This window comes from Protomyctophum bolini (genome assembly GCF_963924005.1).
Source record: "Protomyctophum bolini genome assembly, chromosome: 13".
Lineage (NCBI taxonomy): Eukaryota > Metazoa > Chordata > Actinopteri > Myctophiformes > Myctophidae > Protomyctophum > Protomyctophum bolini.
Window position 1 is genome coordinate 44,269,299 of NC_137874.1, and position 15,754 is coordinate 44,285,052.

Consider the following 15,754-nt stretch of genomic DNA (forward strand, 5'->3'; position numbering starts at 1 on the left):
ACAAGGTTAGGTTTAGGCATAATTTTACTGGGGTTAAGTTTAGGAATAGGGTTAGGTTTAGGCATAGTTTTACTGGGCTTAAGTTTAGGGTTAGGCATAGTTTTACTGGGGTTAAGTTTAGGGTTAGGCATAGTTTTACTGGGGTTAAGTTTAGGAATAAGGTTGTACGCCCAGGGCGAGTTGGTAAAGGGGTGAGCAGTCTCGTATTCTATTACTCTCGTCTGGTTTAGGTATACGTTGCGTTTACGGTTTACTCACATCAACACCACTAGGTCTGGAAAGGGGGGGGGGGAAGGGCTGTGAGATAGGTCTATTGTGACAGGCCTAACATGAACATGACCATTATGGTCTGTATCCATGCCTAAATATGGGCATATGGGGTTTGTTTATGGCAGACAGCCCACCCTCCCATGATTGGCTGATTCCAAGTCTGAGTAACCACTGTCCCTGGGGAGGTCTGTGGACAATTACATTTAGATTACATTTAGATGGTGAGGTCTGTGGACAATTACATTTAGATTACATTTAGATGGGGAGGTCTGTGGACAATTACATTTAGATGGGGAGGTCTGTGGACAATTACATTTAGATTACATTTAGATGGGGAGGTCTGTGGACAATTACATTTAGATTACATTTAGATGGGGAGGTCTGTGGACAATTACATTTAGATTACATTTAGATGGGGAGGTCTGTCAAACTAAGGGTGTTTCATGATTCTGAATCCATTGCAAGCTTGATTTGCACCAAACACACTCCCTGGGCTAATTGGGCCACTCGCCCACATGTGATGATGAGCCACGCTGTTCATTGGACCAAAACGACTCCCATATAACAGTAATAATTGTAATTTGAAGACAAATAGACAACATTTCGTACAAGTTCATTTCAGTTTCTTTTTTATTTATTCATTATTATTATTTTTATTATTATTAATATTTGAAGTTTAATGTTAATTCCATGCTGTGTTTTTGAGAATACAGATGGTTTGGTGTGTATGTGTGTGCGTATGTACGTACGTATGACGTGTGTGTTTGTTTGTGTGCGTGCGTGCTTTTGTGTGTGCGTGCTTTTGTGTGTGTGTGTGTGTGTGCTTGTGTGTGTGTGTGTGTGTGTGTGTACTGCATGTCTCCATTCTGAATATCCAGTAGTATAAATCCGATTCACATTACACATACTGAACGCAAGAGAGAGACATAGATAGAGAGACATAGATAGAGAGAGAGAGAGAGAGGAGGAAACAATGAGGACAGATAGTTTAAGATACAGCAGGCTTTGATTATTATTATTTTTCCCCAAACACGTTTTTTTTTCCTTTCTTATTTTTCTTTTTTTTATAGTTGCCATTTATAGCAAACAAGAATTGCATTCCGTTACAATCACATGTCCCACCGTTGGCTCGGGAGAGAGAAGTAATCTGTAATCTAAAGTAGAATTACCAGGAAATAAAAGTAATCTGTATCTAAAGTAGAATTACCAGGAAATAAACTAGAGTAAATTGCATTCTTGATCATTTCACAAAAAACAAAGACCTGTGTGTGTGTGGGGGGGGGGGTCGGGGGGAGTGTACCGAGGGGAGGGGGTGTTGGGGGGTGTTGGGGGGGGGATCCACAAACAAAATTAAAAACGAACGTGTCCCTTTTGCGACTTCCTTCATGTTGCCGCGACGATTGCCCAGAAATGTTGCTGAAACTGAACGTTAGGTCTGATAGAGGCCGTCGTCTGTCCGTCCGTCCGTCCGTCCGTCCGTCCGTCCGCTACGCCAGTCTTTTCAGTTACGCGTATATTGTGTGTAACTGAACAGACTGGTGTAGCTCGGGGCCGTACAGTAAGTCATTAAAACATTGGATGCTAATGACGGGTATACTCGTCCTATAAATTAATTATGCGGGGCGAGCATGACGAGTAGCTTCTGAATTAGATTTTTTTGAATTTAGAAAAAAATCCTGAAAATATGGCGCAAATCTTCTGTCCGGGGGGGGGGGGGGGGGGCATTTTCAGATGGGGGTCGGCGGCCAATTACAAATAATGTTTTCCCAACAAGCAATTCCATTGGACGGACAGACAGACAAACACCGACCGACAGCCAATCGCTACGCGTCCCGAATTCACTGGCCGATCATCGCGGACGCTCGCTTGTCGCTTTACGACTACATGAATAGTTATCGTTGTTAGCGGCTATCGCTACTAGCGGCTATCGATACTAGCGGCTATCGCTACTAGCGGCTAGCGTGTGTGCCGTTACCGACGGCTCTTTAGACGCATGGCAAGAAGGTAGACTGACAATAAACATGTGTGTGGGCGCGCACACACAACAATAAACATGTGTGTGGGCGCGCACACACAACAATAAACATGTGTGTGGGCGCGCACACACAACAATAAACATGTGTGTGGGCGCGCACACAAAACAATAAACATGTGTGTGGGCGCGCACACACAACAATAAACATGTGTGTGGGCGCGCACACACAACAATAAACATGTGTGTGGGCGCGCACACACAACAATAAACATGTGTGTGGGCGCGCACACACAACAAAACAACAACAAACAAATAAACAAAGATTGACAGAAAAGTCCTTTAAAAATATATATAAACCAACTTCTATCGCGGGAGTGCACGTGTGTGTGTGTGTGTTGTGTGTATGTGTGTGTCTTGGCAACAGATAGCGAGGCTGTAAGTTGAAGCAACAGTAAACTACATGAGGTGTGGATCTGTAGATCAGATATTTGGAGGGTTCAAAGGTCACGTCTACACCACCCACAATGCACCCTGAAAACCCTCAGCGCTTATTTATACACTGTAACCAAATGGACCCTTACGGGTCTGTAACTCTGAGAGTGTAACACATGGAACCAAATGGACCCTTACGGGTCTGTAACTCTGAGAGTGTAACACATGGAACCAAATGGACCCTTATGGGTCTGTAACTCTGAGAGTGTAACACATGGAACCAAATGGACCCTTATGGGTCTGTAACTCTGAGAGTGTAACACATGGAACCAAATGGACCCTTATGGGTCTGTAACTCTGAGAGTGTAACACATGGAACCGAATCGGTAAATTTACACTTGGGGATTTTGCCGGTGCAGTAGAGAGAAAGACAGACAGAGCAGTCAAAGGAAAAAAGACAGACTGAAAAAATGGAGTGAGTGTTTGTGTTTAAAAAAGAGAGACACAGAGAGAGAGAGAGAGAGAGAGAGAGAGAGAGAGAGAGAGAGAGAGAGAGACAGAGAGAGAGAGAGAGAGACAGAGAGAGAGAGAGAGAGAGAGACAGAGAGAGAGAGAGACAGAGAGAGAGAGAGAGACAGAGAGAGAGTGAGAGACAGAGAGAGAGAGAGGGGAGGGGGTGGGCACAGGAAGTGATGCAGAGGAAGGGGTTGGTCTTGGCAAGGACAGGAAGGGGAGGGGTCACTGGGCTGCTTCCTCTTCATGTGGACAGGGAGGAGAGGGGTCACTGACAGGAAGGGGAGGGGTCACTGACAGGAAGGGGAGGGGTCACTGGGCTGCCTGGGCTTCCTCTTCGGGTTCTTGCGGCGCCGCTGGCGCTGCTGGTTCTTTGCTCTGCTGCTGCTGCTCTTCACCCGATGCTGAAACACAAAGAACTACATTACCCAGAATGCACCTGACGCTGAAACACAAAGAACTACATTACCCAGAATCCACCCGCCGGTGAAACACAAAGAACTACATTACCCAGAATCCAACCGACGCTGAAACAAAAATAACTACATTACCCAGAATGCACCTGACGCTGAAACACAAAGAACTACATTACCCAGAATCCACCCGACGCTGAAACAAAAATAACTACATTACCCAGAATGCACCTGACGCTGAAACACAAAGAACTACATTACCCAGAATCCACCCGACGCTGAAACAAAAATAACTACATTACCCAGAATCCACCAGATGCTGAAACAAAAATAACTACATTACCCAGAATCCACCAGATGCTGAAAAACAAAGAACTACATTACCCAGAATGCACCTGACGCTGAAACACAAAGAACCACATTACCCAGAATGCACCTGACACGGAAACATTAAGAACTACATTACACAGGATGCACCTGACGCTGAAACACAAAGAACCACAGTACCCAGAATGCACCTGATGTGGAAACATAAAGAACTACATTACCCAGAATGCACCTGACGCTGAAACACAAAGAACCACTTTACCCAGAATGCACCTGACGCTGAAACACAAAGAACCACAGTACCCAGAATGCACCCGACGCTGAAACACAAAGAACCACGTTACCCAGACTTCTCTTTGCTCTGCTGCTGTTCACCTGAAGCCGAATGAGTATGATCACTAGTAAAATATAAATGCTTCCGTCGTACAGTCTGGAGCAACGGAAGCTCTGATCATGAGTAAAATATAAATGCTTCCGTCATACAGTCTGGAACAACGGAAGCTCTGATCATGAGTAAAATATAAATGCTTCCGTCATACAGTCTGGAGCAACGGAAGCTCTGATCATGAGTAAAATATAAATGCTTCCGTCATACAGTCTGGAGCAACGGAAGCTCTGATCATGAGTAAAATATAAATGCTTCCGTCATACAGTCTGGAGCAACGGAAGCTCTGATCATGAGTAAAATATAAATGATTACGTCATACAGTCTGGAGCAACTGTAAAGATACTTTAAAAGATATTTTCGTGAACGGAAATGGCAGCTTCAGTGTAGCAGTGTAGTTCCAGAGACTCTATATATCATTGGGAGTAGAGATTGACACGGGAGTGGATTTTCACTCCCATCCTGTAGAATCTCTCTCCCTCCTCTCTCCTCCTTCCTGCTTCTATATATATATATATATATATATATATATTAGATACTAACCTGCATGTCTCCCTGCATATCGGAGGTCCATAGCGTCAGGTTATCATAGATATAGTAGATACTAACCGTCTCCCTGCATATCGGAGGTCCATAGCGTCAGGTTATCTCGTAACAACTGCATGATGAGCGTTGAGTCCTTGTAGCTCTCCTCACTGAGCGTGTCCAACTCTGCGATTGCGTCGTCAAACGCTGCCTTGGCCAACCTGACCACCAGGGGGAGACACAGACACACTGTTAAAGAACGCTGCCTTGGCCAACCTGACCACCAGGGGGAGTCACAAACACACTGTTGACACATAATGTGCCCTTTCATTCTTTCAAAATGGCGACCATGGGTAGCCACTTTTAGACCCACTTTTTGACATTTTGAAGGAAAGAAAACAGAAAAAAACCCGGACGTGGACGTCTTGAGCGCAAAATGTCTCAAGGTCCTTTTTCAAGATTCAATAATTTATTTGCCATGTCAACAAGTTGATAGGAATTTGTCTTGGTTCATACTCAACATATACAGACAACCATAGATACACAAACAAGAAGGACAGTACAAAACAAAAACCAGCAGCATAGGAAATTACATTCAGTTTTTTAAAGTGCTATATGCATATACTATGAGTTCAGATGTCTAATGGCTACGGGGTAAGTGCTATCCCTGAAGCGACATGTTGAGCTCTGGATACTTCTATATCTCCTGCCTGATGGGAGGAGATTGAAGAGGTGATGTGCAGGATGGGAGTTGTCTGCCTTCCTAATTATTCTGGTGGAATAGAGTGAGGAAAGTGTAGGGAGGCTGTATCCTATGTTTTTTGATGCGCGACGTACTACTCTTTCCAGCTTTGATTTGTCTTGAGAGGTTGTGTGACCAAACCAGACAAGCATAGAGAAGGTGAGAACACTTTCAATAGTGGCCCTATAGAAGTGAGTCATGGCTGCTTGGCTGACTTTGAACTTTTTTATATCAATATAAAACTGGATCGCTAAAGAAACCAGTGGTTCCCAAAGTTTGTCATGTCGAGGACCCCCAAATTGACACTAATTAGTAAGGCTGTCACGATTCTCCATACGAATCGAAATTGAATCGAAATTGACGTTCGATTCAGTGTATCGAAATGACGCACCGTCACGCGATGTTTTATGTTTTTACTTCCGCGAGCGGCCGGGCCATTCCGCCCATGCGAATGCATGGAGAAAAAAAAGATGTATCGGAGCCGTGCCACACACACAGTCAGTCACACACACACACACACACACACACACACACATACACACACACACACACACAGAGAGAGAGGAGAGAGGAGTTGACGTGAGAGAACGAGACCACTGTTGCGTTTCACATGGCCAGTGCTGTTAGACAGCGACGACGATGATACACGGAAATAAGGCAACACGTCAAATATGGGCCAGCATCTTAGCAGACATCACAAAGAAATCGATCTGTCCAACGACGATTGTACAAAGACAACAACACAGCCAACTATATTCTAGATTCGTATAGAGAAAAGCTCTCAGCTAATTCGCCCCGTGCAAAACAATTAACGCACGGAGTTGCGGTCTGCATAGCTGCAGACATGCGACCACTTTCAATGGTGGAAAACGCTGGCTTTCAATATTTAATGAGAGTTGCAGAACAGCAGAACCACGTTACAAAATGCCATGCAGGTCGCATATGACCACGCGTGTGTTGCCTGGCATGTATGATAAAGTGAGGGCACAAATCACTGAAGGGCTGAGCCATGCAGATCAAATTGCACTAACAACAGATGGGTCTATATACTATTTGTCTTTTTTTCCCTTTCTTTTACTTACTTAGAGCTTAACAAGAATGTTACAAGTCATCTCATCTTAAAGAAACATTTAAAAAATGTTAGGGCATAAAACCCAAAGTTGTTAAACCTTTTATTATTCTCATTCTGATTTGTTATTTATAGAAAATAAATATGACTTATTGGGAAACAAGTGTTTTTCTTTACAAACCAAGATATTGGCCTAAATTATAATGAATATAGCCCTCAATGCTGAAAAAGGAGGTTTTTAAAAAATAGATTGAAAAAATGTAATCGAACATCGAAGCAAATCGTGAGCTTCAAATCGAAAATTGAATTGAATCGTGGACTAGGCGAATCGTGATAGCGAATCGAACATCGAATCGAATCGTGAGCTGCAAATCGAAAATTGAATTGAATCGTGGACTAGGCGAATCGTGACAGCCCTACTAATTAGCCCCGTGGACCCCCATTTGAAAAGATATTCCAGGGACCACCCATGCATAAGATAAAGATATTCCAGGGGAGAGTGGTGCGTTATGGGTAGTGTAGTGCAGGGGAGAGTGGTGCGTTATGGGTAGTGTAGTGCAGGGGGGAGTGGTGCGTTATGGGTAGTGTAGTGTAGGGGTGAGTGGTGCATTATGGGTAGTGTAGTGTAGGGGAGCGTGGTGCATTATGGGTAGTGTAGTCCCTACCTGCAGGCCCTGTCTGGGGAGTTGAGGATCTCGTAGTAGAACACAGAGGTGCGTTATGGGTAGTGTAGTGAGGTGGTGCATTATGGGTAGTGTAGTCCCTACCTGCAGGCCCTGTCGGGGGAGTTGAGGATCTCGTAGTAGAACACAGAGAAGTTGAGCGCCAGGCCGAGGCGGATGGGGTGCGTGGGAGGAAGCTCGATCATGGCGATGTCGCTGGCGGCCTTGTACGCCACCAGGCTGTTCTCCGCCGCCTCCTTGCGGTCGTTACCCGTGGCGAACTCCGCAAGGTACCGGTGGTAATCCCCCTTCCTGATTGGTCAAAGAGATACACACACACACACACACAGGCATCTGTCCAACAGTAGAATGTCTATATAACCCATTTTGGGGCGGGAAACCCCTTTTGGTGTTAGCATCATGTCGTCCTTTAGCTATTGAAAAACAGCAGATCTACAAGCTCATAGAGCTTGTAGATCTGCTATTTTTGAAAAATCGAAGAACGACTGACATAGAAACACAGCTTTTTCAGAAAACTGTCAGGATGTAGAAGACATTTTTAGAATCTGATCAGGTCAGAATGGGTTAAACTATGAGTCTACACTAGCCTGGGTAAACCCACTCCCCCTGCTGGACAACATTTCATTCTGCCAGGAGGGGTGAGTCTGGCTAAATAGGAATACAAAGTTCTTAAGATTGTATCAGCTTTGGTACGAGCCAATCCGCGACCGAGCTCAGGGCTCTGTGATTGACAGCGCATGTTGGCCAATCAGGAACGATTTGAGCAGTTGATGACGTGTGAACTCTGCAGAAACATTAGCACCATTCGCTTTGATAATTTGGAGCACATTGACTGACCAAGTCACGTCAGTGTAATGTGGCTTTTGGCATATTTAGGTCATGTTATAAAGAAATTGTTACTTTAACCTATCATGCATCATATTTACTATTTCTATGTGGCCTGTATAACATTAATTACCATAAGGTGAACTTATATAGGTGATGATGGTGATGTTAAAAACAAATCTGTAGGCTTATTAAACAGCCGTTTTGGAAATCGGTGAATCTGAATGAGATTTCAAGTTGATCTAGTTCCCATGCAGTTCGTTTTGAGTTGTGATGGCTGCTTTTATAACCTATGATTTGAATTACGATTACAAAATGTCATGGCTAGAATGGCTCACTGTAGTAGGCATACGCTCCATGAGTGGGGAACTTTATGCCGACAAACGGAGGACAAAGTTCGAACCCCGTCAGAAAAAAACGTTCATTTATTTACGGTATGTATTTATTATTTCATCGATGCGTTTATATTGACGCATTACATGGGCTGCATAGTTAATGTATGTGACACATATGTTTACTCATAGTTGCATTTATAAAACGAATTGTTGTACATAGACAGTCACAGGAAGAAGGCGAGTGTCTTCCTGTTTCTCAACAACAATCACAACAACAAAATACAGGGCTAAAGGGTGTGCAACCACAACGCAATTTGAGTGTCCGTCCGTCTCCCCGACGCTTCTTAATCGAAACGAGAATCAGATCGGTATGTTTTGATAAGTTGGCATTGACGAGGACAGCTACGCAGTGTGGGGTCCGTGTAGGACCACAATGGAACATCAGCAGTTACTAGGACGACGGAGACGCGATTTCAAGTTGATCTGCTCTCACGTTAAACTTTGTCACCGTTCGTAAATCTTCATGGTGTTCGATAAACGGCCGGCTTTCCGACAATTATCTTTGCAGAGACGGCAAAAATCGTTGACATTCGATTCAGCCATAACAATAACAAAATAAAGTGTGGCAAGAATATTTCGCTGCTGCTGTGTGCAATGCATAGAGACTATGTAGGCCTAATGTGTGTGAGACAGAGACAGGAGGAAATGGAATGAGGTGAAGTAGGAACGGAACGCGTTTAGATGACGCCTCTTGTTTTGAAATACGCTGATTGGCTGAAGGGGTTGTCCGTCAACGCTACTCTCCCGCCCCACGGCTAAACTGCCACACAGGCGATTATGCCAGACTCACCCCTCAGGCAGAATCTGACGAGGGGGGAGGGGTTTACCCAGGCTAAGTCTACACTACAGAGTGCTAGGACTACATAAAATGATATCTAAGTCACGTGTGCATACTCCCAGGTTACTCCACACCATGCAGACTTGTTCAGACTAGTCAAAGACTACTTAAAACTGTCAGATTGCAACAGACTAGCATTTTTTTTTTAATCAGCACAAAACCAGTCGCCTGAAGAGACATGATTTTTGCTCGTGCAAATTGCAGAAAGTTTGCAGTGTTGCCAGTTCTGCTTATCATAAGTGACTTTGGGCTAGTTGTCCCGTAACATAGCTTAATGTTCATAGCTGCACGTTGCTTTAGTTTGGGCATATTTCTGAAGTGTAAGTTGCTTATTTGGCCTTGCTTCCATGATTCCTTTTGAAAATAGCTGATGTAAAACTGTGTAAAAGTGGTGAAACTGGTTGCTTCCTTTGGGCTTGTTTTCATAGAAATACAAACGTTGTAGAGTAGAGTGTAGACTAGTGAACTGAACGTTTTCTGTTTATATCAAGTACTTCATACCAGACCCTTATGAAACTACATGTTCTCTTTATATCAAGTACTTCATACCAGCCCCTTATGAAACAACATGTTCTCTTTATATCAAGTACTTCATACCAGTCCCTTATGAAACTACATGTTTTCTTTATATCAAGTACTTCATACCAGCCCCTTATGAAACTACATGTTCTCTTTATATCAAGTACTTCATACCAGCCCCTTATGAAACTACATGTTCTCTTTATATCAAGTACTTCATACCAGCCCCTTATGAAACTACATGTTCTCTTTATATCAAGTACTTCATACCAGCCCCTTATGAAACTACATGTTCTCTATATATCAAGTACTTCATACCAGCCCCTTAATAACAACATGTTCTCTGTATATCAAGTACTTCATACCAGCCCCTTATGAAACTACATGTTCTCTATATATCAAGTACTTCATACCAGCCCCTTATGAAACTACATGTTCTCTGTATATCAAGTACTTCATACCAGCCCCTTATGAAACTACATGTTCTCTTTATATCAAGTACTTCATACCAGCCCCTTATGAAACTACATGTTCTCTTTATATCAAGTACTTCATACCAGCCCCTTATGAAACTACATGTTCTCTTTATATCAAGTACTTCATACCAGCCCCTTATGAAACTACATGTTCTCTTTATATCAAGTACTTCATACCAGCCCCTTATGAAACAATATGTTATCTTTATATCAAGTACTTCATACCAGCCCCTTATGAAACATGTTCTCTTTATATCAAGTACTTCATACCAGCCCCTTAATAACAACATGTTCTCTTTATATCAAGTACTTCATACCAGCCCCTTATGAAACTACATGTTCTCTGTATATCAAGTACTTCATACCAGCCCCTTATGAAACATGTTCTCTTTATATCAAGTACTTCATACCAGCCCCTTATGAAACTACATGTTCTCTTTATATCAAGTACTTCATACCAGCCCCTTATGAAACTACATGTTCTCTTTATGTCAAGTACTTCATACCAGCCCCTTATGAAACTACATGTTCTCTTTATATCAAGTACTTCATACCAGCCCCTTATGAAACTACATGTTCTCTATATATCAAGTACTTCATACCAGCCCCTTATGAAACTACATGTTCTCTGTATATCAAGTACTTCATACCAGCCCCTTATGAAACTACATGTTCTCTTTATATCAAGTACTTCATACCAGCCCCTTATGAAACAATATGTTATCTTTATATCAAGTACTTCATACCAGCCCCTTATGAAACATGTTCTCTTTATATCAAGTACTTCATACCAGCCCCTTAATAACAACATGTTCTCTTTATATCAAGTACTTCATACCAGCCCCTTATGAAACTACATGTTCTCTGTATATCAAGTACTTCATACCAGCCCCTTATGAAACATGTTCTCTTTATATCAAGTACTTCATACCAGCCCCTTATGAAACTACATGTTCTCTTTATATCAAGTACTTCATACCAGCCCCTTATGAAACTACATGTTCTCTTTATGTCAAGTACTTCATACCAGCCCCTTATGAAACTACATGTTCTCTTTATATCAAGTACTTCATACCAGCCCCTTATGAAACTACATGTTCTCTATATATCAAGTACTTCATACCAGCCCCTTATGAAACTACATGTTCTCTGTATATCAAGTACTTCATACCAGCCCCTTATGAAACTACATGTTCTCTTTATATCAAGTACTTCATACCAGCCCCTTATGAAACTACATGTTCTCTTTATATCAAGTACTTCATACCAGCCCCTTATGAAACTACATGTTCTCTTTATATCAAGTACTTCATACCAGCCCCTTATGAAACTACATGTTCTCTTTATATCAAGTACTTCATACCAGCCCCTTATGAAACTACATGTTCTCTTTATATCAAGTACTTCATACCAGCCCCTTATGAAACTACATGTTCTCTTTATATCAAGTACTTCATACCAGCCCCTTATGAAACTACATGTTCTCTTTATATCAAGTACTTCATACCAGCCCCTTATGAAACTACTTCTCCCCAAATCCAAATGGATTTCATTTTCCATCCTGAATGGCAGTAACTAGCAGCATACAATGAGAACTGAGAAGATCTCCACAAAAGGTTTACTCGTCAAAACTGATTATAAAATTGTAACCATCAAAGCATGCACTAATGGTTATGTGGCCATGGCATGTGCATAATATCAAATCTTAAGTTTTATCTGATATTGATCTTTTGGGGGGGGGGGGGGGGGGTTCAATTAATCGATTATTATTCGGCAGAGCTGTCGATTATTCGATTTGGCTGATGGTCACTTTCTGCCATCCCCAATACGTACATTTTGTAGTCGAACACCTTGGTGTTTAAAATTTAAATACGTACATTTTGTAGTCGAACACCTTGGTGTTTAAAATTTAAATACGTACATTTTGTAGTCGAACACCTTGGTGTTTAAAATTTAAATACGTACATTTTGTAGTAGAACACCTTGGTGTAAAATAGCAGATCTACAAGCTCATAGCGCACCACCGAGTGGCGCGCTACGAGCTTGTAGGTCTGCTATTTTTGCAAAAATCGAAGAACGACTGACATTTTTTAGAATCTGATCTCAGGTCAGAATGGGTTAATCAGACCAGTGTGTGTCCAGTGGAAACCTCGTATGAATCTGATCTCAGGTCAGAATGGGTTAAAATTTAAATACGTACATTTTGTAGTAGAACACCTTGCTCTCTCCCGTCTTGGCTGCTGGAATGAGATGTTTGTCCAGAACGTCCAGGATGTCGTTACAGATCGATTTGAGCTCATTCTCCACCTGAAGGACACACAACGCCAGAGTTTAGTTTAGTTTTAGTTTAGTTTATTTCGCACAATAAAAACAGTACAAAAAGGTAACATCAATAAAAGAAGTGTGTGCAGGTGTGAAAAGAAACCCAGGGAGGGCTTATATGTGGTTCTCACCAAAGTTAATATACAATTTAACAAATAGTAATATACAAATATTAAGACAAAGTAATCAAACATAGGTATGGAAAATAACAAAAACAAAAACAAGAAATACATTATTTACACTTGTGAAGTGTGTGTGCCTGTGTGTGCGTGCGTGTGTGCGTGCGTGCGCGCGTGTGTGCGAGCGTGTATGCGCTACATCACGTTAAATTGGAGAGGGTAACTTCAAGAGGCTGGGCCTCAATCTATGTTTAAAGTTACAGAGAGAAGATGAGGAGTTGGCAATAAGTATGTGTGAATTCCAGAGTAATATAAAGAACCTCTGACTTTTATGGAGAACTGGCTAAGAGTGGCTGAAGGGAGGATGAATATTGTCAGATTGTCTAGTATTATAATCATGAACCTGAGAGTTGGTCTTAAAATATTCTTTGAAAGTTGTAGGAAGCATATTTGGAAGGTAAGTGCATTTATATATGAAAGAACAGGATTGTTCTATGTTAATGTCATAGATAGACAGTACATTTAGATTTTTAAACAAAGGAGCAGATGGAGCCAAATAGTGAGAAGAGGTAGCTATTCTTACAAGTTTCTTTTGAATAATTAATAATTTGTGTAAATTGGATGGATAAGTGCTTGCCCAAACAGTATTGCAATAAATGAGATAAGGATAAATCAAGCTGTAATAGAGGGTTAAAAGGCAAGCCTGATGAACCAGGCCCCTAATTCTTCTGATGATACCAAATGATCTTGAAACTTTGTTGGTTACTGTATGTATGTGTTCTTTCCAAGACAATCTTTCATCCACCAGGATTCCTAGGAACTTGGTGGATGAAACTTGACTCATTTCAATCCCACCAATAGAGATCTTAGCTCTATGATGACAGTATTTTTTGTTTTTGCTTTTAGTGATAACTTATTTGCAAGAAACCATTCGGATAGCATAGCTATGCCAGAATTGGCCTCCTTTATGAGAGATTCAACATTTTTGTGAGTTAAAATCAAATTAATTTCATCAGCAAACAGAATTGGAGGTAAAAGATGAGGATACAGCAGCCAGGTCATTGATGTAAACAATAAATAATAAAGGTCCTAGAATAGACCCCTGAGGGACCCCACAAGACAACTTGACTTTGGATGAAGAACAACCATTGGCATATACATATTGTTCACGGTTGGAAACATAACTATTCAGCCATTGTAGTGTTCTATCATGAAATCCATATTTATGTAGTTTATCAAGTAATATAGTATAATCAACAGTATCAAAAGCCTTAGAAAACATTTTATATAGTTTATTTTTTAGAATAGAGGATTTTTGGAGACCTGTTGTAAACCATGGTTTCCAAAGACCTTCACCAGCTTTCTTCCTGGATTTAACCAAAGGAAAGCAGCGATGAAAGACAGAAGTCAACAAATTAATGAATGTTTGATAAGCAAGATGCACATCAGAGTACTCATAAACATCATCCCAGGAAATATTACGAATCAAACTCCCAAACCTCTCCCTATTCCTAGTGTTAAAAACTCGAAATGTATCGCTGTTATTTTTTCTCTCATGTTCACTTCTAAATGGCAAGGACAGGAAGAAAACAGGGAAGTGGTCTGATATATCGGTCAACAGGATGCCTGATTGAGCTACATTGTTCAAAGAATTTGTGAATGTGTTATCAATAAGAGTAGCAGAAGAACTGGTCACTCTTGTTGGTCTGTAGATCACAGGATAAAAATAGTTAGAGTACATGGTATTTAGGAAATCAGCAGTTGATGCATTATCCTTTTTAAATAAGTCAATGTTATAATCTCCTAATAGGAAACATAACTTATTTTCTTTATTTATTAAGTCTAGTGTTAATGTCAGAATATCATTAAAGGTTTTTATATCGGTATCGGGGGGTCTATAGATGCACCCCACAATAACGTTCTTGCCATTAAAAGATTTCAACCAAAACAGATTCAACATCAGATGAATGATGCTCAAAAGAAAGATCATCCCTAACATAAAACTGAAACCCGTTATGCACATACATTGACACACCACCTCCCACTCTCTCTGATCTAAAGGAGTGAACAGCATTATATGAAGACATATCATAAAGTGTTTTGGTTGATTCTGAAAGCCATGTTTCTGAAAGAGCAATGATTGAAAATGCATTATTCATTGAGGATAGATAACTTGAGAGATGGTCATACTTATTGGGGCTATTTACTAGGCTCTGTACATTCAGGTGAAAAGTAGAAAACAGATGTGAGCGCAGGGAGTTGGTACTCTCATATCATTTGTTAAATGTTCCCACATTGAAATAATCACTAGTGATTTCTTCGTTTGCATATTTGAGGCAATTAAGGTCAGGATCAATGCATGTGTTATATTTATTATTAGCATCCGTTTCAATAAGATTGAAAATCTTATTACAAAAGTTATTAAAAGGATAAGCACTTGATACAGTTACAGGTTCTGCAGAAGTTGGAAGTTCGAATTCGGAATTACTTAGACCAGAGGGGTCAGAAAGAGTGATATTAACCAAATGTGTATCAACCATAACAGTTAAAAGAAATAAAACTTTGGCAATAGATATATACCCAGGTTAGCCAGCCATTGGCTCAACTGGTCTCGTCTGCAACGTTTGTATCGATTGCAACGGGCCTAGGGGGGTGGGAAATCAGCTGATCATATTTGAGATATGCAAAGTTCCCTTTATTTCGTTCTTCACGAAGAAGGGGAAGTAATTCTTTCCGTTTTAGTCTGACTTTTTCAGAAAAATCCTCATTGATGAAGATCTTAGAACCTTTGAGTTTTTTGCCCCTTTTCATAATCGCCTCCTTGTCTTTATATCTGAGCAATTTGGCAATTATAGATCACAGAATTGGCACCTTTCTGCCAGAGGGTCGCTCTGGCAGAAAGGTGCCAATTCTGTGTGCCCTCTAT

At 41.2% G+C, this 15,754-nt stretch overlaps 1 protein-coding gene across 2 annotated transcripts in view; it reads right to left on the reverse strand.

The window, feature by feature from the left end:
• Nucleotides 1-892: 892 nt before the first annotated feature.
• Nucleotides 893-15,754, reverse strand: part of LOC308327182 (14-3-3 protein epsilon-like) — a gene marked incomplete at its 3' end in the record, with an annotated part of 25,265 nt that continues 10,403 nt past the window's right edge. The window contains exons 3-8 of one of the 2 annotated variants that reach the window (XM_080780399.1): nucleotides 12,588-12,694; nucleotides 7,419-7,625; nucleotides 4,925-5,061; nucleotides 3,467-3,594; nucleotides 2,504-3,423; nucleotides 893-2,279 (exon numbers count right to left, since the gene is read on the reverse strand). In XM_080780399.1, coding sequence (XP_080636525.1) covers nucleotides 3,503-3,594; nucleotides 4,925-5,061; nucleotides 7,419-7,625; nucleotides 12,588-12,694 — 543 coding nt within the window. Of the gene's footprint in view, nucleotides 2,280-2,503; nucleotides 3,424-3,466; nucleotides 3,595-4,919; nucleotides 5,062-7,418; nucleotides 7,626-12,587; nucleotides 12,695-15,754 lie in introns of those variants that run through there. The other variant, XM_080780400.1, reaches the window with a different exon arrangement.